The following is a 26,689-nucleotide window of genomic DNA, read 5'->3' on the forward strand; positions in this document are numbered from 1 at the left end:
CACTGTCAAGTGTCAAATAAATTCAGCTTTGGATTCCAGCTTTTTGGAACTTTTTTTTTCTCTCTCGTCTGGCTTTACAAAGATTAGCCAATGTCAAGTTTGTAGTTATTTGTAACAAGTTAGTTAAACTATACAAGTATGGACCCCGTCTGTGCCGGCGCTCACCGACATACGCACTGCACCCCCTTAGAGCGCTTTCCAGTCAGTTTTATCAACAAAAAAAAAAAACACTCCAAAAAGGCAGAGCACGCCCGCCAGCTAACACCAACACAGACGAAGTCCTTTTTGGAAAACCATAAAACTAAATACTTAGTGCTGCCATATTTTCAGCATTTCTTCAATATATGGCAAAATAAATATCATTTTGGCCTACTTGTTATCTTATAGATTTGGCCTTTGATTAAGCTTTGATAAATTGATTAAGAAGCCACGATACTTGTGAGGATGTCAGTTTTAGTAAAATGTTTTAATGTTACACTTATTGTAGTGTTTGGTTTGTTATACTTTGTGTGTCATTTCATGACGCCGCTCCAGCGATGAGTAGGCTGTTTAGTCTGCTAATGGATCAGCAACACCAGCTAGAGAGCCTACGAGCTTACGAACTAACTAAATCTCTTTAATATAATAAAATCTATGCACGCGTTAGCCCACAGGACGCTGCTTGACATGAAATGGGTACTTTAAATTCTAAAATTTGGCAACCCTATATTCTCATATGTCAGTGCACTGTGCAGTGAGAGAGTAGTATATTCTTTGGTGCAGTGTGTGACGTCACTACGTGAATTGAATCATTTTGGAGAGGTGTCATATTTCCATAAAAATAAATATTGGAATTCTTTAGCAAATATTGAAAAATAGAGCTCATTGTAACTGAAAATGCAGGTATAGTAAAAACAACTTATTTGCATAAAGTAATTTTATACGCAAAGTACTCATTTAGTTATATTTTCGTATTTAAAGTTCAATAACATTTTTAGAATCCAAATGAAGATACAGAATGGAACGATGTCCTTCGCTCCAAGGGAATCTTGCCCCCCAAGGAAAAAGAGATATCCGAAGATGAAATCGTTAATATGATGGAACAGACCATTCAGAAAAAACAAGAACAAAGTGAGTTCAATTTTTTAGGTTATATGCACCTGTTGCATTAATTTCTAGTTTTTAGTTTCCGATAAGTTAAGACTTATTGTTTATGGATTATAAGTCATTGTTACCTTGCTAAAAAGCTGTAGGTCCAAATTATATATGTATTTATTATGTATGTATTTTGTATGAGCTGTGTGTGGATAGATCAGTCAGCTTTTCCTTTTACATATCTTTAGATTAATATATTATGTATAATGTTACTAATATTTCGCTTATTTATTTATTTTTAGAGGATAAACAACTCTCAGAACTAGATTTAGATGGTTTGGATGAGCTAGAAGACTCAGAAGATGAGGCAGTCATAGAAGAATACAGAAGGAAACGGATAGCAGAATTAAAGAGGCTGTCGGAAAAGCCGAGGTTTGGAGATGTGAGGGAGGTGTCCGGGCAGGATTATGTGCAGGAGGTGAACAAGGCTGGTGACGGCATATGGGTTGTGATACACTTGTATAAGCAAGGGTGAGTTGACTATAGAACTACTTAGTTTGCAAATTCAGTGACACGATTTTTCTATGAAATCTTGTACTGGCTGATTCTGCGGATCATCACTCACAACCGACCGGCCATGGACACCCACACACTGCGTACAAGGCTTACCCAATAGTGTGTCTCAGTCTATGTGAGTCTTGAGACTCAAAGCCATATTGGCCAACTCTTCACAGATCAGATACACCGTGGCAGATGTGTCTACCAGGGATAATACCCCTCCCACAGTGTGGCAGTGCAGGCTGGTCCACATACGCATTATCACAAACCATGGGAGGCTAGTATTAGTCTAATAAAAATTTGTAAGGAAAGTTTTAAAATAAATACATATCCAAAGGCATTGTAATATTGAGAAATCAGCATTTTGCATATGTCAGGGTACGTCCAGCAGTGAATGTGTATCAGTTAATAATGATGATGAGTTTAAAGACCTGGTGAGTCACATAGGCTACTTTTTATTCTGGAAAATCAAAGAGATCACATGGGATTTAAAAAAAAAATTCACACAGACAGGGTTAGTAAAAAGCATGTATTTAAATTATTATTTATTTACTCTTTCAGTATCCAACAATGTGCCCTAATTAACCAGCATATGAAACAGCTAGCAGCCAAGTTCCCATACACCAAGTTCATAAAGGCCATAGCACAGACTTGCATACCAAACTTCCCCGAGAGGAACCTGCCCAGTCTGTTTGTGTACTTTGAAGGGGACATGAAGAAGCAGTTGGTAGGACCTCATGAGTTGAGAGGGACTGCACTGACTTGTGACGGTAAGTTTTACCCATACTAATATTATAAATGCGAAAATGTGTCTGTCCGTCTATCTGTCTGTCTGTCTGTCCGTCTGCTACGCTTTCACGGCTCAACCACTGCGCCGATTTTAATGAAATTTTGTACAAACTTAGACATTCCGGGGAAAGACAGGCTACTTTTTATCCCGGAAAAACAAACATTTACCGCGGGATTCCTAAATACTGTTCCGCTAGATTGATTTGTTTGAAATTTGGTACCGAAGTAGCTTGCGTCCCTGTTATTGACATAGGCAACTTTTTATCCCAGAAAATCAAACAGTTCCCATGGGATCTTTAAAAACCTAAATCCACGTGGACGAAGTCGCGGGCAACCTCTAGTTAATCATAATTAATCATAAGATAAAATAACAGTCTATGGGTGTTCCACTGCTGGGCAAAAGCCTCTTCTCTCATAGGAGGATATCTAAATACAAAATTCGGACCTCTCCAAGTTGAACACCCATCCAGTTACTGACTTGGGTCAACCATACTTAGTGTAGGTAATTGATTGATAATGGTATGCATTATTGTAGATATGCAACAATTTCTTAAGAATTTAAAATTAGGATGATTGTATTATTTATGGTTTTTTTATCAATTACAAACTAACACTTGACTGATCTCACTTGACAGTAAGTGATGATGCTATCTAAGATGGGAGATAATTTGGAATGGAAGTTTTTATTGATCCTGTACTTACCCCTTTTTTTTTCTTTCTGGGCTGGTTTCCGCACTTAAGCGTTTCCATCTGTTGTGCGTGTACTTACCCCTTGTTGGTTTCTCTACATGGCAACGTACCGGAACGCTAAACCGTTGGGCGGCACGGCTCTGCCGGTAGAGTGGTAACTAGCCATGGCTGAAGCCCCCCACCATGCCAGACCAGAGACAATTTAGAAATATAAATTCCCAAATTGCACCTGATGGGAATCAAACCTAGAACCTCCCACTTATAAGACCATAGCATTCATCACTGTGTGTATTGAGATATTTTATTTTGTTTCAGAACTTGAATACATCCTGGGTCAAGTAGGTGCAGTAGACACGAAGATAACCGAGGACCCCAAACCAAAGATCAAAGACAAAATGTTCACAGACCTCGGCTCCAATGACTGGTGACCTATAGACCAACTCACAATTAGTTTTGTACATATATTGTGTACTTTAAGTTTGGTGCAAGTGACTTTACGCTTCCGGAGTGCGGGTTCTATGCTTTTGTTGCAATATTTATTTATACTCTAACCTCCTTACTGTACCCTATTCACGCAAAGAAGTTAGTATAGCGCTCTCTCTGTTATGTAATTCCATACAAAATATGCAGACCCAAAAATCTCTAGGCGTCAAGCATTTTAAGTTATCAACCAATCACAAACATTTTTTGAAAAACATTCGAAATTCATTTCAAGAATGTTTAAAAAAACATTCGAAATTCAAAAACATTAAAAAAACGCCCACTGATATTTTTGGCTGTCATTTGTATGAGATTATGTAACAGATTTAGTGCTAGACTAGAAGTTCCATGGATAGAGTTATAATAAACTTTGTATAATTAAGGAGCTGCCAAACAAAACGGCGTAATTACTCTTCTGAACAAAATACTTGTTTTCTTTAATCCAGGTGTTTTGGGCCACTACTACAAAACAACCTAAAACTGTACTGGAATTGAGTTCAAAAATCATGATTTCAATCCATGATTCGATCGATGAATACAAAGTTGAACACATTTCCAAGCAACACAGCCTTAAACTGTGTTAAAACTGACGCCAAAATTGTTGGTTTTTATCATGATCCGCCGAATATACAGTTTTGATAAAAAACTGGCACAATTGCAGTAGTTTCAACAGCCTTCATTCGGGTTTTTGCTCCTTGTGTAATTTTTTTATTTTATTCAATTACACATATTTGTTTGCCATTTCCTCAATTACACAACGCATTTATTTGTCTTCTTTTGAATTTCAAATTACCGATGTCAAAAGGAGAGAAATGTATCACTATACAATGTTTATAAGTCAGGCAGTTATTGTGTAGAAACTGCACATTATTTTACCAATATGATGGCATTTCAAAGTAATATTTTGTTTATACTCGTAAGTGGAAGCCAAGAAATTGAAATAAATGGTGTCTGTAGATCATTTCACGTCTCCAAGAGTCCGTTCATAGATTGTTAACCAAAGTGGTTATTGAATGTTATTTTAAAGAAGAAAAGTATTTATTTTAATGTATTATTGTTTATTATTGTAATGTTTAAATTATTAAAATACTTTTTACTACATAGTTTCTTGTTTCATTTTACAAATAAGGTTGATATCGAAAGAAAACTCAGTAAAGTAAAAAACAATACCATATATTTAAAATTAAAAAATATTTACAATACTTATTCTTAAATACAATAATTATTATCTATATTGCCCTATGGCAAATTTTTTCTATTCTAGGCATTCAAAGATGAGTTATTCTAGGGTTCCATACTTAAAAGAGAACACGCCTATAAGGGAAAATTTCCTTGTCTCTCAAAATTTCTAAATCAAAATCATCAAATTTAGGTCTTGGAGCTGTAAAAGTGAATGTAATCAAAAAATATGGCCTGATTGGCTGAAACTGCCGTATATTTTGTAGGGAGGAGAAGGTACTTCCCGTTGATCATGTGGCAATATGCAAGGACTTACGGCATTAGGAAAAAAAAATCGAAAATCGTCAATTTGTGGTTACATCGCATTTTTTTTAAATTTTCATTTTGCATTCTCTGCCCATATTATTGTAAATATGCGAAAGCGTGTTTGTTGGGTTGTCATTCCATCACGTCATAACGGACTGACGTGATTTTTGTATGGATAAAGATAAAAGACTTGAAAAGTGACAGGCTATTTTTTCCTGAAAATCAAGGGTTCTTCTCAACAAATTGGAAATAATTTAAGCAACAGAATTCTAAGGTATGGAACCCTCGGCGCGCAAGCCCGACTCGCACTTGGCCGTTTTTTTACTATCAGGTATTAAGAGTACGCTCAACAGCCCCTGTTTAGGTTAATGGTGGCCACACACTTGGCGATGCACTGCTCGACCGGCAGGCGCGACTTCATGCCGAGCTCGAACACGCGCATGAGTATGCGCGCCGCGTGCTCCTGCATGCCCACCACCAGCTCCGGCAGCTTGTCTATCACGGACTGGGCTACTTCTGGCTGGTTCGACTCCAGGCATTCCAGGATGGCTTGCAGTCCTGGGGAAAAAATAATCATTTTAAACTCTAAATTCCGCCAATCACAACAAAAGCGATTATAATAATGATTATGCAGGTTTTCGGGAAACGAGTTGCGCGTAACATATAGATTGGAGGGTGTTACCGGGGTGCAGGTCGGGCGCGGCGGGCAGCAGCTTGGCCAGCAGCGACAGCGCGGAGGTGCGCAGCGGCGCGTGCGGCGACGCGGCCAGCGGAGCCACCGCGCGCAGCAGCGCGTCCGCCGCCCGCGCGCCGCCCCACGCGCCGCCGCGCCGCACGCCCCACGCCTCCACCTCCTGATTACATTGAAAACAGAATATAATAATACTTGAAAGTACACTTCATTAAAAGGATATTAAGATTGAAGACTAAACCACTAAAAGTAAACTGGGATAATGGATGGTTAACCGGATGCGTCAGAATTATAACCCTTAGATTAACCGAGCCTACGTGGGCGCACTAATGATACTCTCGCACTATGAGACAATATGAATTATCCTCAACAACTATAGCGACCCTCACTTATGGGTCATGAAACCAATGTCTCCAATGTGAATAGACAACCTTAATTAATCTTACGTAAGTCGCTAATCCATATTTGTTTGCCATACTCTTACAGGGTCTCAAATCTAATGTATAGTACATGTGAAACAATGTGTAGTAGTAGTACATGTGAAATGCAAAATAAATGATATGAATATGAATAAGACTAGTAGTAGTCGTCACCTGTATGAGCCAATGCAGCTCCGGCGGCGGCGCGACCCGCCTCTGCAGCGCGTGCAGCGCGTGCGGCGGCGGCGCCACGGACGCGGGCGGGCCCTCCGCCGTCATCAGCCCGCTCAGCGCCGCCTGCGACCTGCAACAACGTAACTCCGACTAGTACCTACTCCATTGAAACGCTAAACCTAATAGTTTAGCGTTTCAATGGAGCTATCTATCGGCAGCTCGCGGGTAGTAGTCGGGTTTAGAGCTGTTTAACTAATTTAATTAAGGCATTCCGAACCAGTGGCAGATGCAGATTCAAAAGTAATTGTAAAAGTCTGATTGAATAAAAATATTTTGAATTTTAGACATGACCTGCCCATTGCCACTTCAACTTGCTAATCCTTTGAGCTATGTCGGTCGCTATTGTTCTTCTGTGAATTTCCTCGTTCCAGATTTTATCCCTGAGAGTGATACCCATCATAGCTCGCTGAGTTAGACCTTTACTAACGAAATATACTCACGAGACAGTGTCCCGGTGCGCGGCCAGCAGCGCCGTGGCGCGGGAGGGTCTGACGGCGCGGTACCGCCGCAGCAGCGCCGCCACGCGGTGCGCCAGCGACCCGCTGCCGGCGCCGCCCTCCTTCACCATGTTTAGGAAACATTCCAGGATGTTGTGGATCTCGTCACTGGAAAAAACAATAAGGAAAGTTTTTCTCAAAGTCATATAATGTCATAGTCAATTTGAGTATAACGTGAGCAGATGTTTACGGTTACCACTCTTATAAGTTACGCCGATGTACCTACACAGAAATTTTATTTTCTGCGCAGGTACATTTTATAATTTTTGAGCCCTAGGGGTTACCCTCATAGTCGAGGATAGTACCGTATGGTGAAAACTAAGGTAACCATAGATGGCTCAGTAATTACCTGACATGGTTGGCGAACAGCTCCTTATCAGGCAGTATCTCGAGCGCGGACAGCAAGTGCTGATGGTGGTGGTGCGTGCGGCCGCGCACGCCGCGCAGCAACGCGCCCGTGAGCGGCAAGGCGCGCTCGCCCGCGCCGCGGCAGCGCGCCCACACTGCGCGCACGTTCGCCTCCGTACGCCACATCCTGGACATGACATTTCCAAAACAGTTTGTGATATAGGAAATCCAGATCGGTTAACTAGAGCTGGCATGTTCATAGTAAACAAATCGGTTAATGCAAAAACTAGTGTATAGTTTTCATCCAATACCTAAAAGTCTATATGTTAATACTGACTTCTGTGAATGCTCCTTGGAGTGGTGCGGCGGGGCGGCGGCCAGCGTGGTCAGGAGGGAGTGCGAGACGCGGTCGGTGGCGCTGGTGGAGCGGCGCGCGGCGGACATCATGTCGGCGGGCGCGATGTCGTCGAACGTCGCCGGCGGCCGCTCCTCGCACTCACGAAGCAGTTGGAGGATTTTTGGTACCTGTGCAGAGACAGAGAAGCTTAGAACTCTTTTAAAACGACTCTCTGACCCTCTCCAAACTAACTCTGGAGAAATGCTTAAAACTCCTCTACCAAGTCCAAAAAACTTTCCGGGGTCCCCATCCAGAAAACTTTCTTGAACAATGGATTAAGTTTCTTAATCTGGATTAAATTTCTTAATCCATTGGTTTGAGCTGTAGTTTCGCATACTGCCAATGACGAAATTTGTGATATGTGTGTGCACTCAGTACTGAAGCGACTGTTAATGTTATCGAGCGAGTTAGTACTATCCAACACTAGTTTCTCCTTTCACCAAAGGTTACCTGGTGGACATAGCTCTAAGCAATAACGGCCGCCTTTACATACAATTGTTTTTAGTTTTTTCTGTTTCTTCCTTTTGTATTCATTATTTCATGTTTTGTGTGCAATAAAGTTTTTATCTATTTACCTTTCTTTCTACCTATTTATCTATCAATCTAGTAGTGACACTGCTATCGAAGGCTATTTTGGTATGTATTTAAAAATTATCGTACTTTCATGTATAAGAGCAGTAAAAGAAGCGGATGCGCCTTGGCAGCGGCCAACGCTGCGGCTAAGAGTGCGTGTGGCGCGGAACAGCAGCGCAGTATTAACGGAAGGCGCGCTTCGATGCTTCTCCTTGCTGCTTCCATCCCTTCTGCTGCTTCGGCTTCGCTCGCTTCTTCACCCACGTACTGAATGAGGACGTCCAGCTAGAAAAAAAGATTTAGGTGATGGGATAAATATTGGACTTATTTTCTGAAAAAATGTTCCGAGATCTAAAACAAAGGTCATAGGAATGTGGTATTCAAGCTAGTCAGGAGCGTAACGACAGAGAAGAAGATCTACACTATAGCTAGTCATACCTGAGTGTGAGTGAGACGCAGCGAATCCTCGGGCGTGTGGTGTTTGGGCGTGGCGCGGTCGCGGCCCTGCCACACGCGGGGACTGCCTATCAAGGTCTCCGCAAAGTCCAGCACTGAAGTGGCCGACCAGCCCCTGATGTGCAGAAAATTGTACACTAATATTATTATTATAACAAGAGGTATTACCTGGCAAGTGTATAAATTTCAAGAGAAAACTATATTTATCAAAACAGACATGATAAGTTAAGACATGTAAGGCCGTAAGTCGCTTAGCACTTTAATGATCATATTCGCACGGCACGGTTATGCACATGCGTTAGGTGTGTGTGGCGTATTTATAGAAAAAGATCATAAGTGCGACAGGTTTTTGATGCAATAGTTTCGCGGAATTGCAACTCGAATTCTGAGGCCGACCGCACGTGCTATAGATCGGCTACTCACCCTGGCTGCAGCAGTGCAGCAAGGCACCCGTGTAGTGTGCGCCACGACGCGCGGTGAGCCAGCAGCGTCACCAGCAGCGGCCGCCAGCTGCCGCCGCCGCGCACGAACATCAGCCGCATCTGGACACCAACCCGAGCGGTACAACCAGGAATATTCTATGTTTTGTCCAACCAGGAATATTTTGTTTTGCCCGCTTTGTCTACAATCACAATTAAGTGAGAAACCTTATAAGATAGACAAAGACTCCGACTATAAGATCGGAGGACCTAGACAATTAAAAAAAAAACCAGGAAAATTGTGGAGCATGAACTAACGTCTTAGAGCGCTAACACACTAGGATGCCATGGCGGAATCGCCGGCGACGTATTCAAACATCTCGTATTGAAATGTATGACAGTTAACTCACTTGGCTACGGTCTGGCGACGTCGCCAATTTGGAAGCGTAGCCGCGACAAGTCACCAGTTTTTTGTATGCAAGTAAGTGAAGCCTCCCCAGCCAAGTAGCCAGGTAGCCAGTAGCCAGCCAAGTCCCCAGCCAAGTAGCCAGGGTGATCGCCTGGACACCCGCGTGTTTGTTTTCGCTTCTATTGTGGTGTTAGCTAATACTTATTTGGCAACCTCATTTAACTACGTTAAGTAGCCAGAAGTACTGCACTGTTTAGCGAAGGAAACAGTTTATTGTAATAGTTTTATCACTAAATAGCCATTTATGACATTTGACCGCAAAAATGGCGCCATAAATTCACCTGATTGTCTCGTGTCTCCCGCTGCAGCTCTGACAGCCAGTCCAGCAGCAGGCCGCAGCCGAGCCCGCGCACCGACAGCACGTGCGCTGGGAAACTGCTGTACTTCTCATCCTCCTCCACTTTCACCTGCATATGCGCCATAATACATTTTGCGTGAAAGCATAACATTTTTAGGTGTCCATGCCTCAAAACGAAAAGAAGAACCCTTATATCACTTCGAGATTATGTAAATGACAAAAAGCATGGTTTTGACTCGCTCCAGCAATACGTGGGGCATATTATTGTTAATTGAACACTTGAAAAGAGCAACTGCCGAGTTTCTTGCTGGTTCTTCTCGGTTGAAACGGCATTCCGAACCAGTGCTAAATTACTTTGACGATTCAAGAGCACTTGTAAAAGTTTACTTGAACAAAAATATATTCTATTCTATTTGTTGTCTGTCTGTCTGTCGTGTCTGTCGTGTCTGTCAAAAAAAGCTATAGGTTACTTCCCGTTGACCTACAATCATGAAATTTGGGAGGTAAGTTGGTCTTATACGACGTATATGGCGATTAAAGAAGAAGGAAAACTTTGACAAAAATTGAAGACTTACCGTGATTTCGTAACAGTTCTTCTGGTTCTTATCCAGGAGTTGTGTGATGGTGTCTATGACCACCTGCGTGTCTTGTGACTCAATGATCTTGTTGCCCACCACTTCCAAAGTACTTGGCGTTGTGGACTCGAACGCTGGAGAACAAAGTCAGTATGAAACAATCAGAAATTTTCAGTGGTAACTTTTTGTCGCATTCACTCTGCGAACATCAGAAGCGTACGTCCGATCCGGCAACGTTCTGATAGTCTCTGAAGTCTGCAGGATGCCTGCCGTGTCTCTAGTACAAAATGTATGAGCAAAGTGCTTTCCGGAGTGAGTCAGATTTTTTTTTTGCTTTTGTAGAGATGCAGTGCGAGAGTAAGGGAGGGAGGGGGGGGGGGGGAGGGGGAGAAAGTGCGGGAGTTAGAGAAAAAGATGATGGAAGGAGAAAGTGTGAGGTCTAGAGAAAAAGATAAGAGAAAGTGACAAAGCGAAAGAGGTAGAGATAGAGACAGCGAAAGAGAGATACCGTGAGAGGGGGAGAAAGAGGAGAGAGCAGTGGGAGAGGGAATAAGAGACTGGGGAAGAGAACGAGAAAAAAGACACAGTAGTACCTGCGACCAGTTGGTCCTTAGTGGCTTGGGACGGCACGGTCGGCAGAGGACAGTCGCTCAGCACGGCGGCGCCGGCCGCGCTGCGCAGCGCGTCCGCCACGGGCCCGCGCGCGCACTTGCATTGGGACAGGAGCCCTCGAGCTACCTGCGACGATCAACGATCAAGTGGTTATGGCTACCTACATACATTTATCATAGTCGTTCACGAACAAAATGTCATCGCTCAAGTGACCACGTTTGCACACATATACATACACACATCCATGTTTCTTATTACGAAATGTAGAAAAAGTTTTAAATCAACAACTTTTTTGTAGTAAAAAATAGCGAGCAAACGAGCATGCGGGTCACCTGATGTTAAGTGATTACCGCAGCCCTAAACATTTGCAGCACCAGAGGAACCACGGATGCGTTGCCGGCCTTTCAACAATTTGTTGGTCCACCCCTTGCATAACTGCACGATGTAATCTAGCGGGAACACCGCCGATGGGATTTGATTCCACAGTAAGCATGTGCGCGGAAAAAAGGATCTGGCACAACGGGCGGCCGACGGCGACAAACTTCAGTTTATTCAAAACCTTAACACTTGAACAATAAAGTTTAATAACGATTGCAAACTATTTATATTTAAGACCTCTTTTTTACACCACCATTCGGCGCCATTTGGGCGAGAGGTTCACCGGCTAATCTTAACACCGCTGTCAAAACATATACATAGATACATACGTTAAATAGCTTTGATGCCTCTTTTGGTGACCTAACGTCTTTTTTTTAAATATTCATCATTTAATCATCATCTAACATTCCTTTTTCACCTCCAACTAAGCGTAAAGCTTGTGCTAGTAATAGTGTAACGAGTGGAGTTTGAACCGCCGACCTTTCGAATTCAGTTCGCTCCTACGACCGTTAAGCTATTGAGGCTTTTAGAAATACTGGACAAGAAAGACAGTATCTTTCTTGTCCAGTATTTCTAAAAATCATCATTGGAGCTATCAATCTATTGGTATGTTTTCATAGCGCACTGACCTCGGTAAAGCCCTTGGGTCGGGCGTGCATGAGCGTGCGTAGCAAGGGTGCTGCGTACGCGGGCTGCCGCAGCAACCCCGCCGCGCTAACGGTCAGCAGAAACGCCAGCGTGGCGCGCGTGCACGGACCCTCGCCGCCGCGGGCTTCGTTCGCTATCAGCTGATAACAAACAAGGTTAAATTAAACAAAAAACTGGTCAAGTGCGAGTCGGACTCGCACACAAGGGGTTCCGTACCTCTTGAGGTATGAGTTGCAGAAAGGCGCTGCAACCCAGGCACGCCTTGATTTCCATCAGATACGATTGTCATCAAGCGCGAGCCTCTTTCTAAATATTTAAAAAACTATAAGAAGGTCCATAAATATGTTGAAATTAAGTAAACGTGAACGTAATTGCGTTTAGGTAAACGCGTCCCATCTTAGGCCACATCATCACTTTTCATCAGGTGTGATTGTGGTCAAGTAAGCACTTGACCACAATCACACCTCTAATGAATTTAAAAAAAAAAGTTCTTACCCCATGTAGTTGTCTGAACGCGGCATCCAGGTCCCCTCGGAACATGTCAGCAGCAGAGAACGTGGTGGCCAGCAGGGCGCCAACGGAGCTGGCGTCCAACCTCACTGGCTCGCGAGGACTGGCCCACGGGTCCTCCTCCTCTTCCGGGAGGACCTCATCCGTGAACAGCATGTCATCTGAACCAAAAAGTACCCAAACTTTTTATCTGAAGTCAAGCGCAAACCTACATACAAACGCGAACACAAAATCGTGACGTGTCAATGGAATATTTTTATAATAATTTAAGCTTAGTCCACTGATATAAGATCCTAGAACTATGATCCTAGATCAAAAAAAGGTTGAATATGACACGTCGTCTGAATAGTCCCTCAAAGAAGCCCCTATCTTGACTATGAATTCCAGTGTAGAATGTCACTCGCCGCGTCTCGATCCACGCGCCGCACTCGGTCTGCGCTGACCCTTAGTCTTTATTATTGACCAGCACACAGAAAGATCCTATCCATCCTATACCTGTAATCGAGTCTTGAGCCAATTAGCAGACTTCACACACCTTTGAGAACATTATGGAGAACTCTCAGACATGCAGGTTTCCCCAGGATATTTTCCAACGCCATTAAAGCAAGTGATATTTTAATTGCTTCCTTTAGCCATACCTGGTGGATATTGAGGCTTGGACAGGCGGAGAGTAGCGGCGAAGGCGTGGCCTCCCACGGCGCCGCGAGCTCTCTGCACCTGCAGAAGTTGCGCCATGTAGCCGCGCTCCACTCCCAGCCGGTTTATAGCGCCCGCTGGACACGCGTCCAGGGTTTCCAATAAGGCACTGCCAGAAAACAGCACTTTGTTCACATTAACTGGTTTTGACGATAGGTTCCTTTCATGCGGAAGCACTTGCTATGAAAAGATTTTTGAAATTTCTACCCCAAAGCAGGCTGACTAGGGGATGAAAGTTTGTACGCAAGTGCGTCTAGTTATATTCATGAAAATTTGTGTTTGGGCTTTCGGTAAATTCTACCTCCTCATCGATTTTTAGAAATTTCACTTAGGCGAAGCCGGGTGGGTTAGATAAGCTTGGTCAATATAAAAATAGGGGTAAGGTTTCAATAATTCGCGTAGAGCTGAAAATTTATACGAATGTTAAAGTCCGCATATAAAATGTGAAAAGTCCCCATCGATCTGACATTTGCAAAAAAAATTATTCAAGGTCAAAGTTCGCAAATATGGGGTTTTGAAGAAGACCTCACCTCATTGAAGACACGGGCATGCCGAAGGTCTGTATGAACAGCGACAGCTTGGGAGCCGATAAGCCTCTCAGACCAGCTTCCAGCAGAGGCTTGCGCGCCGACCGCACCAGGCTCAGCCTCAGCCAATCCGGTAACAGCACGGCCTCATCCGGGGACTCCGATACGAAGGCCTCAGGTGCGTCGCTGCCTACCCAAGTGGATTGAAGCCAGGAGTACATCTCTTGGTTTGTATCCACTAGAACAAAGGTTCTTGATCAATCCAGATGTTGAAAATCAAAAACGTGGTGTGGCACACAACCAAAATTGAGAACACTTTATGCAAGGTACCAAATTGGAGTAACTGCCTTTAATTATATTATGGGTGCATTTCAAGATGTTCAAAGTCACAATGAAATGTACAACTACTGGTATGTATGTATGTATGTTTATACTTTATTGCACCACAGGACACAATTAATGACAGGTTACAAAAGAAAACTTAAAATGTAGGTACAAAAAGGCGCTCTTATCGCTAAATAGCGATCTCTTCCAGACAACCTCGCTAGGGAGAACACTTACAAATAGACAGTGGAAGGTGGTGTATATAATGAACCTGAACACTAATATCTAGATAAACTAAACCATGATATAATATGTAGGGTAGTAACTCTAACAATACTGTCATCTCCCCCGTTTAGAGTCAGTATTATTTCAAGGACTGGAGTGGTTCCATCTTAGTCTGCATCATCACTTACCACCTTGTGAGATTGTAGTCAAGGGCTAACATGTATCTGAATAAATAAATAAAAAGAGCATACTCACAGCAAGATGGTCCATAGCACAGCAGTTTGAGATGCGCGTGCGCGACCACGACATACAAAGTGGCGCGGCGCCCGTTGACCCACTGTAGGGTCACTTTGTCTCCTGCGTACAGACCGCTCGCGCCGTCCACGCCTTCTTCCAACATCTCCTGGGCTTCAGTGGGCTCAGTAGATGACAGCATCTGATGGGAAGGGTCAATAATTTTGAACTCCTCTCTTTTACAGGGATGGAGATAAACACGGAAATCTTTTGTCCCGCATATAAAATAATTCCAATAAGACTACTTTAAAAGATCAGGCATCAGCTAAAGATTTTACAAAAATCTATTTTACGCAAACAGTCAAGTCTATTAATAATAATAATCAAAGTTTACTTTCTAGATTTATTTAAAAAAAGTGTAAACAATGTTTGTCAGATTTCAATGGTTTCTGGTAGTAGGCAAAATCTAACAGTTGCTACTTTATATGATTTAATGATTATCCAGATTTTTAAAATTTGTACCAGAAAGTTGTAACAATTAAGAGAGAAAATAAAAGAAAATGTGGATAGGGAAGCATCTCTATAAGAATCTCTACAAGAGATTTCTAACAGCGAGTCTTATCAGTGCGAGAGGTTGTAAAGGGAGTAGATAAGTGCAACAAAGATACTGATTCTAGATATAAAGACGAAAATTATTTTTCAAAAAATTAAGGACAATTCACAAAGATAAGATAAGATAATGATTTATTTGCAAGAAAGTTGCCATAGAAGAGAGATTTGTAATAAAACAGTATAATGTTCAAATGAAATAAAAGTGTACCTGTTTGAGATGCGTGTAAAATATGGTGGTCAAAGCGTGTAATGCCCTGTGCTGCGCGAAGTGGTCGTCGCGAGGCAGCTCCTTGGCGTCCACCGGCGGCAGCACGTAGCCCATCACCGTGGTGCGCTCCATCAGCACTTGACTCAGGTCCTGACAGATTGAAAACATACCGAATTACATTTGAAAATAGAAAAAAATAGAGCATTTTTTAGGCTTCCATACCTCAAAAGGAAAAACAGAACCCTCATAGGATCACTTTGTTGTCTGTTTGTCTATCTGTCTGTCTGAGAGTCTGTCCGTCTGTCGTATCTGTCAAGAAAACCTATAAGGTACCTCCTGTTGACCTAGAATCATGAAATTTGGCAGGTAGATAGGTGTTATAGCACAAGTAAAGGAAAAAATCCAAATAAAAAAAAAGACTTAAATAAAATCTTTATAACATAATTTTGAATTTTAGTTTTGAATGAAAATGTTGGAATCTACACTCACTAGTACGATGTCAGGGAGGTCGTGCGGCTCGGCGTGGCACGCCAGGAAGCCTAGATAAGCGGCCACGTGCTGCGGCACGCACTCCACCAGGCACGCCGCTCTCACGCGCCGCACTGCCTCGCCCCGCAGAGCTTCCCAGTGGACTAGTGAGGGCAGTAGGGGCAACCAGGACCTATGGGCGTACGGTCGGGCTCAGAATTCGAGTAGCAATTCCGCAAATTGCATCAAAAACCTGTCGCACTTTATGACCTTTTTATATAAACACGCGACACACCTAACGCCTGTGCAGAACCGTGCCACGCGAATCATCATTCACATCATCGCTAAGGTGCTAAGGTAAGGATCATTAAGGTGCTAAACGACTTACAACCTTTGACTGTACATAGCAATGACAGTGCCTATCCAGTTCCAGGTAGCATATAGTGTGCAAATAAAAGCTGTGGGGGACGTTTTCTGTATGCTCCTTCCACTGAATGAACTAACACTGTAAATGTGTATTTGTTAGCCTCAAAGAAATCATTGAGTGAAAAAACTGCTCAAATGCGTTGCGGGATCTTTAAAATAACTATATCAGGAAACTCAAGCGATTTAGCGTTCCGGTACGATGCCGTGTAAAAACCGATAAGGGGTATGGGTGTAACAAAACTGCCATACCCCTTCCAAGTTAGCCCGCTACCATCTTAGACTGCATCATCACTTACCTTCAGGTGAGATCGCAGTCAAGGGCTAACTTGTAATAGAATTTTAAAAAAATGAATAGGTAAAAAAAATATTTAAAGCAAAAAAATTAAGTGACATACTCAGGACTGACGTCTGCATTGTAGTCCATGTCCGTTGCGTCATCCGTTTGCGATAGTACCAATTTCAAGCCCTGAAAATTAATCCAACTCTTTAGTAAAGAGAAAGTTTTTAACTTTAAATATAACTCTCCCAAGAATAGAAAAATTGTCAAACATACCATGAGTGATCAACCAACGCTGAGCGATGCTGCGCTGAGCTGTGCTATGGTCTATCGCTCCTCTTAGAAATATAATGAAGTTGCAAATAAACTCTGCTACGCTGCGCTTTGTACGGCTGTGCTGGGTTTGAAACATAGCAAGGATCACGCGATACTTGCTGCTTGCTGGGTCGCGTGTAATCGCATTACCTATCTCGCTCAGTTTTCCGTCTATCTCACGTTCACTTATGCGGATGCATATGGCGCTGTTGCAGTCGCACAGCACACCGCGCAGCTCAATGTTGTTTATAGAAAAAACATAACAACAGAAAAATAACTTAGCTGAGCACAGCACGGCGCAGCATAGCTCAATGTTGATTGGTCGCCTTTAGATTCCTTGACTTGGATGGCAAATTCAACTGTCCTATAGTATAGCCTGGTGTATAGAAGCAGGCGTTTATAGCAAATTAAGCTTTTGATTCTGATATCTGGCTTACGGAGCCAAATGCTAATTAATACACACCCGGTTGGCGGACTGGCGGGTGGGTTTGTGCGTGTGCGCCAGTCTCTGCAGGTAGTAGTGTAAGACGGCCCGCGCTCCCTCCTCGCTGTGCAGCGTGCGGCGCAGGTGCGCGCACAGCTCGCCCGCCTTGCCCGCCTCGCCCGCGCCCGCGCCGCCCGCACCCCCCGCCGACAGGAACTCGCAGAGGCACTGCACTGGCAGCACGCTGTCGTCAACGAAAAACTTGCTTATAAAATACTAGACGATGCACACGACTTCGTCCGCGTGGATTTATCCTGTGGGGGCTCTTTGCTTTTTCAGGATAAAAAGTTAACTATGTCAATTTCCGGGATTAAGGTAACTCTGTACCAAATTTCAACAAAATCGGCTGTTGGACCGTGAAAAGCTAGGAGACAGACAGAGAGACAGACGGACACACTTTCGCATTTATTATATCTGGTAGTCAGTGGGGACTGCATCCGTGCCGAAAGAAGTGAAAACTGAGACCTATGAAAAAATTAGGAGCTGTTAGGTGGTACTCCGACTACCGAAAGCATACTTGACCATTACATTAAAAATTGAACTTTAACAGGATGTTACGGAACAATTTTTAAAAGGTAATAAAATTAAATTTTTATTTAACTTTTCGGTAGATATTTTTATAACGTTATGGCGGTCGCTACATTCGCAAGCAGATGGCGCTTCACACTCACACGAATAAATAAATCAACAATCACTGAACATACGAACCTAAGCCTAATTACTCACGACGCTCTCACTAGATGGCCGCACGAGTATCTTAAAGCTTAAGTACAAGAAGAACACGCAAATCTGAATCGCACTAACAGTTTTCTGGAATCTGCACTTATATATTGAAATTTCAAGATACAGCCGTTGGCCCAGCTGGCGCTACCCAGCACAACACCGCTCGGTAGGAAATTTCCCTATTGCTTCGGTCGAGCACACAGACACCACTCCCGTACGGCGTCATTGGACTTACCTGAGCTCCAACCGATCGTGTCTTAGCAACTGATGCAGCCAGGGCATCGCTCGCCTGGTGCCGTGTCTCTCCACGAGCTGCAAGAGCAGCGCGGGCTGGCGACACAGCAGGCGCCCCAGTCGGAGCTGGCTGCTCAGCGTCTGCAGCGCCTCGAGAACTGCTGCCGGTGGACGCCTCGCGGGCCCCAGAGGTTCTAACGTCGTCAACTGCTCAAAATTGAAAATTTTTTTTTTCAAAATTCAATTTTTTTAATTCAATCAGACTTTTACAAGTACTTTTGAATCGTCAAAAGCATCTACCACTGGTTCGGAATGCCTTTCCTACCGAGAAGAACCAACAAAAACTCGGCGGTTGCTCTTTTCAAAGATTTGATATACAATATTATGTCATGTATACTAAAGGTAATTCGCGCGCCAGATCAAATCCACACTCTTTCATCATTTACATAATCTTCGATTGTATAATATGCTTTTTTAAGAAGCATAGTACTAATAATAAGAATGGTTCTCCAAACCGGATAAGTGCAAAGCTGTAACTGTAACCTGAGCCAAGAGTCGAGAAGAGTGTTCAGTGACGGGGAGCTTGGCGTTGCTGGCGGCAGCGAGGTGCGTCTCCAGCTGCAGAACTACCGCGCGCTCCGCCTCCGCGCGCTCCCCTTCGGCCGTGCCGTTCCACTCGATTGATGGCTTGCTGTTCCAGGGATTAACAAAGCATAAACATAAAATAAGTGGTTCTTTTTCTTCCAACAAATTGAGGAGCTGGCAAACAAAACAGTGTTATTGCATGAAATAAAACTTCACAGGAAGAGCAAAAACAAGATAAAAGCTGCTGAAACTTTACTGTGATTGTAACGTTTTGATCGAAATCACGGAGGTAAAAAACGTTATCGCTTTTTGTATAAAAAACAACTAGGCTTAATAATTTTACATTTCAGTTCACACCAATTTGACTGTGGTTGACTCTACAACACTTCGACGGCGACTTCCCTGGCACAGTGGTAAGCGCTACGACTAGACTATCCTTAAGACTATTCTCTTAAGGCGTCAGGCAATAATAAACTATTACCTGGTGATGCAGCACTCGATAAGCGCTCGAAGCGTGGGGTACGCGGCGGCGGCGCGCTCGGCGAACCCGTGCGGGTTGTGCGCGGCCAGCATGGTCAGCAGCATCCAGCCGCGCCAGTACAGCGACGTTATAGCCAAATCTGGGGCCTGGTAACTGCACACAATATATTCAACATACATAATATTATAAATACGAAAATCTGTCTATCTGCCAGCTTTTCACGGCCTAACAGTACAACCGATTTTGATGAAAAGTACAGAGTTAGCTTACATCCGGCGAGGGACATGGACAGCCTACTTTTTATCCTGGAAAATCATGGAGTTCCCACGGGATTCTTAAAGGTCCATCTGTTTAACCGATTTATATCGAATTTGGTACAGAGGTAGCTTGCATGCTGGAAACTGACAGACAAATTTTTATCTTAAAATCAAAGAGTTCTTATGGGACTTCAAAAAACCTAAATCCACGCGGACGAAGTCGCGGACATCATCTTTTTTAGTTAAACCTGTTTTGTGTGCTTTTTGAATAAAATGAAATGATTTATTTTTCGCCAAACAGAGAAATTGTCCTACATTGGCTATCCCAATCCATTCTGGAATATCCAGATATTCCTAAGCCACTTTCTTCTTCTACCGACTTGGGACAGTAAGAGTACAAAAACCACAGTATAGACTCACCTAGCAGGCAGAGTGATGTTGTCGGGCGGATGGAACTGACACAGCTTGAAGATGTGTTCCGCGATGTCCAGCTTGTCCACCGTCAGCGGCTGGTCCTCGGGGGGCAAGGCACAGGCTCTGCGCACCAGCTGCTCTATCAGCTCGAACACCTCCGTGGGTGACACGGGGATCTCCTTGGGACAGTAAAAGTATACAAATTTTTTTCACGGATCATCAGAATCCAAGAGACCCCGGAATTCTTCTAAATTGTATAAAGTCAATGCATATCCATACTAATATTATAAATGCGAAAGTGTGCGATTTTGATAAAATGTACAAAGTTAGCTTACATACTGGGGACGGAAATAGGCTACTTTTTATCTTGGAAAATCAAAGAATTCCCAAAGAATTCTTAAAAGTCTATCTGTTTAACCAATTTATATGAAATTTGGTATCAATGTTTGCGTCCTGAAAATTGACATAGGCAACTTTTTATCCCGGAAAATCAGAGTTCTCACGGGATTTAAAAAAAAAAAAAAATCCACGCAGAAAAAGTCGCGGACACCATCTAGCCTAGTTTGATATAAGTAAAAAAATAGGTTAGGTAGAGTCAGAATCGCACACAAAAGGGACTTACCTTCGAGAGACCAATAAAGATGAGTTTAATTAGTGTACTATGTGGCAGCGGCGTCTCCGTACACAGGCGGTAAGTTAGGGCTCTCTCTGACTCTGGGGGCCAGTTATCCACTTTGCTGTACGTCTCTGCTGGCTCCACAAACATTATCTACAACAATGAACTTAGGTTGAAATCTATAGAGCGCACTTTGACTTTGCTTAGACTTAATTTTCAGTTAAAGCGAGACAGATTTATGCCAGCGGTATAACACTGTCTCGTTAAATATCAGCCTAAGAATCAACGATTCCTGTACATTTAAAAAAAAAACATCGAAGACATCAATATATCAATATAGAGTTCAAAATAGTATTTTTAAATTTTTGTCTGTCTTGTCTGTCCATTTATCTCTGCAGCATCACACCCAAGCAGCGCAAGGAAACTATTAAATGACCTACTTACAGAATTACTGTATTGTTTAAGCTGGCTGTATATTAGTTTTATAAGCGCTTCTACAGCTACTATAAGGCTTATTTGGCCACAAATTATACAGCTAACAGTTCAAATGACTGTTTAATGGAATGATAATAATATTACAAAACAAAAAAAAATAATGTGAACTGACAGCCTTTGTCGGTAACTACACAGTAGGGTAAGCCCTTACAGATTACCTTATGTAGCACGTGTAGGTAGTCGTGTCGCGCCGGGCGATAGACCGGTGTCGCAGTGTCGAACAGCCAGCCGAGCGCCTGTTGCTGCAGCGCGGTCAGCTGCGCGCGATAGTCGGCCGAGTGCTTGCTGTGCGCCGCAGTGACCAGGCAACACACGCAGAACAGGTCAGCGATAGACTGGAAGGCACGCTCTCGAATCTACAAAATATGATTATAGGTAGAGATAGCAACGTTATTTGCACACTAATTCGGTTTCGGTAGTATAGTTTTAACAAACTATTTTTTTATTACGTAATATAATGACATTTTTTAGAACATAATTTGACGGCCTCCCCGGCGTAGTGGTTAGTGGGAGGTCTCGTGACCCAGCCCAATGATTTAGAAATTATAAAACTCCAAACGTGCTGGGAATCGAACTTGATTCCCAGCAGGTTTGGATTTTATAATTCTGGGTCTGGGTGGCTTCCTGCTAGACAGATACACCGCTGCATTTGAGCGGTATGTGTTCCGGTGTCTCGTCACTCTCCATGCTCTGCGTAGAGGGCTGTCGGTGATAGCTAGAATGGAGTGGTGTTCGTTTTACAGTGTTACCTCTTGCGGCGGGTCCATGGGTGGCGGGCGCGCGAGCGCGCACGCGAGCGGAAGCAGCGCGGCCGCGTCTGAGCGCGCGGCGCGCACGCACTCGCGCGTCAACGCGCGCAGCGGACGCAGGTAGTCTTCCGTACGGCCGATCAATTCCTGCCACAGAAACCAATCTAATTATTTATCAATCATAGCTTCTCTACCTAAAGCCGCCTGTTAACTTTGTGAACGAACTCTCCGACACCATCTCTCTGCAATACAAACCTGGTATGTTTCAGCCATGGCAACGGGCACCTGCTGCGGCTGTGCGTTTATCAACGCTGCCAGGACGGACATGTTGTTGGGGGAGCGCACGTTGGATAGCTCGTTGTAGATCGTGTGCGTCACCACGCTGCGCAGTAATGTTGGACTATCCGATACCATCTCTCTGCAATACAATCAAAATATTACAAACTTTTGATATGCATGTGCTTTGCACGCACGACCTAGACACAGTCGCGTTGGTGCAAACATGTGCCAAGCTCTTGGCATAGCTTCCAAAACACACACTTTCACATATTTATATGGAAGTACGTTACTTGCCTGAGGCAGAACTGGTAAGCAGCTTGTAAGGGCTTGGTCTTCAATCGCATGCGAGTTAGTTGAGCCAACACTTCGCCGTCTCTTGCGGCACTTGGCCCAGCACTTGCCGCATTGGCGCACACATGTGCCAATAGTTCCTGCGCCGCACGGCACAGCTTGCCGGAGTGCAGCCAAGCTTCCAGTCTCGATGCTGCTATCATACGGATCTAGAACAAGATCAGATTCGGTTTTTAATAGGGTTATAACGAAAGCACCCTGTAGACAATCTTTGTCAAATTATTTGATAGCATAAATACAGGCTTATTTGGTCATGTGGCTGTGAGAGAAGTGTGAGAAGGAGAGAGAGAAAAAGAGTGAGGAGGGGGGAACTAGCAGTTTTCTATAATGTTCTCATAAGATAAAGTCTGCCAAACCGCACTGAACCAGCAGGACAGACTAATAGACAGGAAACCCTTCTCATTCTGATAAGAGACAGGTAGTGGGCCAGCGATGGGTTTATTATGATGATGATTATAGAGAAAACCTACAAAGTAAATCTCAAGTTTCTTGGCCCAGCAGTTTGAACTGTCTGTTGATATGTCAGTCAGTTAGTTTCTCTTAATGCAACAACTCACCTCGGGGAAGCCGCAAGTAGCCGAGAGTAGCTTGAGGAAGCCTTTCCCGATTGCATCGGGCGCAGCCCTGCGCTGAATTTGCTCCCTGATGGCTTCCAGCACCAGAGCCTCTACAGTCTCATAGCTGCTGGAATATCTGCAGGAAAGTTTACTTTTTGTAAAGTGGTGATAATAAAAAAAAAATACCAGGCCTCGGCCTTTGTTGTGGGCTCTTTTTTTTATCGAATGGGATATCAAATAAAACTGGAAAAAATTCTGAGTTCACAAATATGTATAAACATAGTACAATGTTAAAATACACTGAGCGACAGAAAAACTATTTTATACTCTAAAACTATTATATATCTATCGCTATCTATCGGCAGTTCGCCGGTAGTAGTCGGGTTTAGTACTTGTATTCGCATTTATCGTTAAAATACTCTCAAGCTCTCCGAAATATATCGTGTAGAAGATCTATCTAAACCTAAAGAAATATAAGCCTTAGAGTATATTAAACCAGCTGACGCCCACGACTTTGTCCGCATGGGCTACACAAATTTCAAACCCCTATTTTACCTCCTTAGGAGTCGAATTTTCAAACATCCTTCTGTAACAGATGTTTACGTCATAATAGCTATCTGCAGCCTTATCTATCCAGTAGTTTGAGCTGTGCATTAATAGATTAGTCACTGTCAGTTAGTCATCTTTTCTTTTTGCATATATTTGGATTCTAAGAAGAGTTCGCCTTACCTGGGAAACACGGAATACTCCAGCTCCGTATTGTCAACGTCTTCCTCGGTGCTGCCCATTAAGGGAGACCCTGAACCAGACGGCGACATTGTACCTAGGGAGATCAGTAGCAAACATTAGTGTGTAGAAGAGATGAACTATTTCACAGGTAGCATGTGAAAAATCATATGAATGACTTTTACATGTATAACCCTTGCTACTTAAGGTAGTCTGTAAAAAATCACAAAGCAAACTCACACAAAGGTTGAAAATTATTACATTTAATCCCGCATGGTGTGGTTTTGCACACACGGTCATCAACCCGAGCTAAAGTGCGCGCAAGCGAGAACACTCGCATCCCTGCGTGTTAGAAACGGAAAATATCTTGTCAAGTAATTAAGTAGTTGCTACATTATATAATACTAGATGATGCCCCTGACTTCATCCGCGTGGATTTGGCTTTTAAAAATCACGTGGGAACTCTTTGATTTTCCGGAATGAAAGTAGCCTATGTCTTTCTCGGGGATGTAAGTTAAATCTGTACGAAATTTCATCATAATTAGTTAAACTGTTAGGCCGTGAAAAGCTAGCAGATAGACAGACAGACACACTCTCGCATTTATAATGTTAGTATGGAAGTATGGATTTATGACATTACCTAAAGTGTTGTGTATGAGTGTGTGTATGAGGTGCGCGGGGGGCTGCTTAGTGCCGAAGGCTGTGACGATGTTGTCCACGAGGCACTTGCACCACGCGCACTCCACCCACCAGCGCTCGTTCAGCGCGTCTTCGATGTACACCTGGTGATATAGCATTGAAAGAAAGAAAAATGTTTATTCAACATTACCAATCAAATATCATCTTGTACAGCAGTGCAACACTTAGAAGAACACAAGTATAAGTAGGCCACTCGGCTTGTGTTGGGTCCTCATTGGGTCCCAACATCCATGGACATCTGAGGTACCAGATTTTATATTTTTGCTTGATGCAGTGTTCCAGTACTAAGGAAATTGCCTAGTGCTGGCTCAAGCTGTTTAACAGGCATATCAAGCAGCTTGAATAAGAAAAAGCAAATTACATACTTGTCATCAAGCCATTAGATAGTCTTAGTCCCTTTACCTTTATGAAAGTGTCAGGCCAGTTGTTGCTGTCCCTGTGTCCCGCGTACAGCATGTTGCAAGCCAGCACAAACACCAGCGGGTTGCCCTTGCTCTTGAACGCTGCTCCTTGTTCCCTCTTCAGCAAGGTACACAATGTTTGTGTCACTGTCTCATGAGCAAACATGTTGGGACGGATCTTGGTCAAGTAGAGCATACTCATGCATAATATTGGGTCTGGTTTCGAACGCTGGGACTTGAGGAGGCGTATTGAGCCTGTGAGAAGGCCCAACTGTGAACGAATTAAGAAATAATGTTTAAAGTGTGACCAAATGTAAATTAAATCAATAAAAACTTTATTAATTATTTTGGCTGTAAAAGGAATTACTTTCTGGGCATGAGTCAAGAACAAATGGGTCAGAAACATCATCTTTATTTATTTATCCATACTAATATTATAAATGCGAAAGTGTGTCTGTCTGCCTGCTACCTTTTCACATCCCAACAGTTTAAGCCATTCTGACAAAATCTTGATACACAGTTAGCTTATATCCCAGGGACGGACATAAACTACTTTTTATCGCGGAAAATCAAAGAGTTGCCACAGGATTCCGAAAATTTGCTATATTTATTGAAATCAGTTCAGATTTGACGGTGTTATGGAATAACATCGCCAAAAAAAAATTATAAGCATCAAATTGAAAATCTCCTTTTTTGATGTTTTTGATGTCAGTTAAAAAAAGATAACAATCTACAAACCAATTTATCAGAGTTATGTGTATCCAGAGCCTGCAGCACATTGGGCACCAGGTCCACTGGGTCTATTTCCAACGAGGTGCCGGTAACAGACTCAGCTGGAGAGCCGATGCGGGCCCGCTTGCTGGGCGGCGCGCTGCCGAACCCTGCTGGTTCTCGCTTTCTTTCACCCACTCCTTATACAATTTAAAAGTTTACTGTAGTAAGAAATTAGACAGCGGTGATAGACTAGTGGTTAAGACGTCTTATCTCTTGAGATATATTATTATTGCAGGATAGGCTTGTGCTTGACGACAATCATGCTTAAGAGAAAGCAATGATGAGATCTAAGTTGGAAAGAGCTTGCCTAGAAGACGCCTATTCACTCTTGCCTTAAAGGTAACCATGGCAGGGATTTCTGTGTGTGAATGACAGATTTTTCTGATAATTTCTGATAATAATATGAAGCCGGTAGTGTTTAATAGATAGAACACCTACCACTTGCAGAAGGTTTATGAATATTCCTCTTTTCCGAGTCGCGGGACACCACAACGGTGGATTTGCTGCCCAAAGCGAAAATGTCCTGAGGGTGTTGTGGGGCTTTGCTCTTGCCTCCGCGGCCGGTTGATGACATTTTTCCGCGCTCCATATTTTCTTCGTTCAGTTTTTAGCACGCATGGTAACACGTTACACGTAGCATATTGCAATTAGGTCCACGTTTACCTAAAAAAATATTATTTATTTATTTTTAACATGCGTCGTTTTGGTTTTCGATTTTTGGAGCCATATCACAGACCACGACCCATATCAAAGAGTATGTAATCACTACGTTACCCATATGTTATTTATCCTATTTGTTATTGGTCTGTGTTTTGACCAAAGAGTATGTAATCTCTACGGACGTATGTGATCTTCTACAAATGAATGAGCTAAACAGAGAGCGCGCTGTACTAACTTCATTCCGCGGATAGGAACTACCATGACTACCCAGAGTTCTATTCAATTCAATATA

At 43.1% G+C, this 26,689-nt stretch overlaps 2 protein-coding genes across 3 annotated transcripts; one reads left to right on the top strand and one right to left on the bottom strand.

Moving 5' to 3' along the window:
* The first annotated feature begins 747 nt into the window (after positions 1-747).
* On the top strand, positions 748-4,694 carry LOC123874962 (viral IAP-associated factor homolog). The gene is made up of 5 exons (XM_045920560.1): positions 748-882; positions 978-1,110; positions 1,377-1,605; positions 2,194-2,402; positions 3,427-4,694. The coding sequence occupies exons 1-5, from the start codon at positions 877-879 to the stop codon at positions 3,537-3,539; spliced, it is 690 nt and encodes a 229-aa protein (XP_045776516.1). The 5' UTR covers positions 748-876; the 3' UTR covers positions 3,540-4,694.
* Positions 4,695-4,747: 53 nt separating this feature from the next.
* Positions 4,748-26,484, bottom strand: LOC123874928 (integrator complex subunit 1). Of its 2 annotated transcripts, none has more exons than XM_045920492.1 (36): positions 26,176-26,484; positions 25,702-25,874; positions 24,965-25,234; positions 24,504-24,645; positions 23,867-23,960; positions 23,138-23,273; positions 22,524-22,729; positions 22,206-22,368; positions 21,951-22,097; positions 21,360-21,557; positions 20,713-20,859; positions 20,097-20,266; positions 19,420-19,572; positions 18,897-19,044; positions 18,355-18,560; positions 17,376-17,580; positions 16,716-16,786; positions 15,916-16,087; positions 15,427-15,576; positions 14,628-14,808; positions 13,827-14,061; positions 13,239-13,405; positions 12,586-12,761; positions 12,072-12,230; positions 11,046-11,190; positions 10,453-10,586; positions 9,861-9,986; positions 9,115-9,233; positions 8,674-8,806; positions 8,323-8,520; positions 7,603-7,790; positions 7,267-7,452; positions 6,861-7,025; positions 6,361-6,490; positions 5,759-5,930; positions 4,748-5,634 (listed from the first exon to the last, which is right to left on the bottom strand). In XM_045920492.1, exons 1-36 carry the CDS (start codon positions 26,324-26,326, stop codon positions 5,423-5,425), a joined length of 5,928 nt encoding a protein of 1,975 aa, XP_045776448.1. In that variant the 5' UTR covers positions 26,327-26,484; the 3' UTR covers positions 4,748-5,422. The 2 variants fall into 2 exon arrangements, with proteins under 2 accessions (XP_045776448.1, XP_045776447.1); XM_045920491.1 differs by having other exon boundaries at positions 20,097-20,269.
* Positions 26,485-26,689: the final 205 nt, after the last annotated feature.

Source organism: Maniola jurtina, chromosome 19 (genome assembly GCF_905333055.1).
Source record: "Maniola jurtina chromosome 19, ilManJurt1.1, whole genome shotgun sequence".
NCBI lineage: Eukaryota > Metazoa > Arthropoda > Insecta > Lepidoptera > Nymphalidae > Maniola > Maniola jurtina.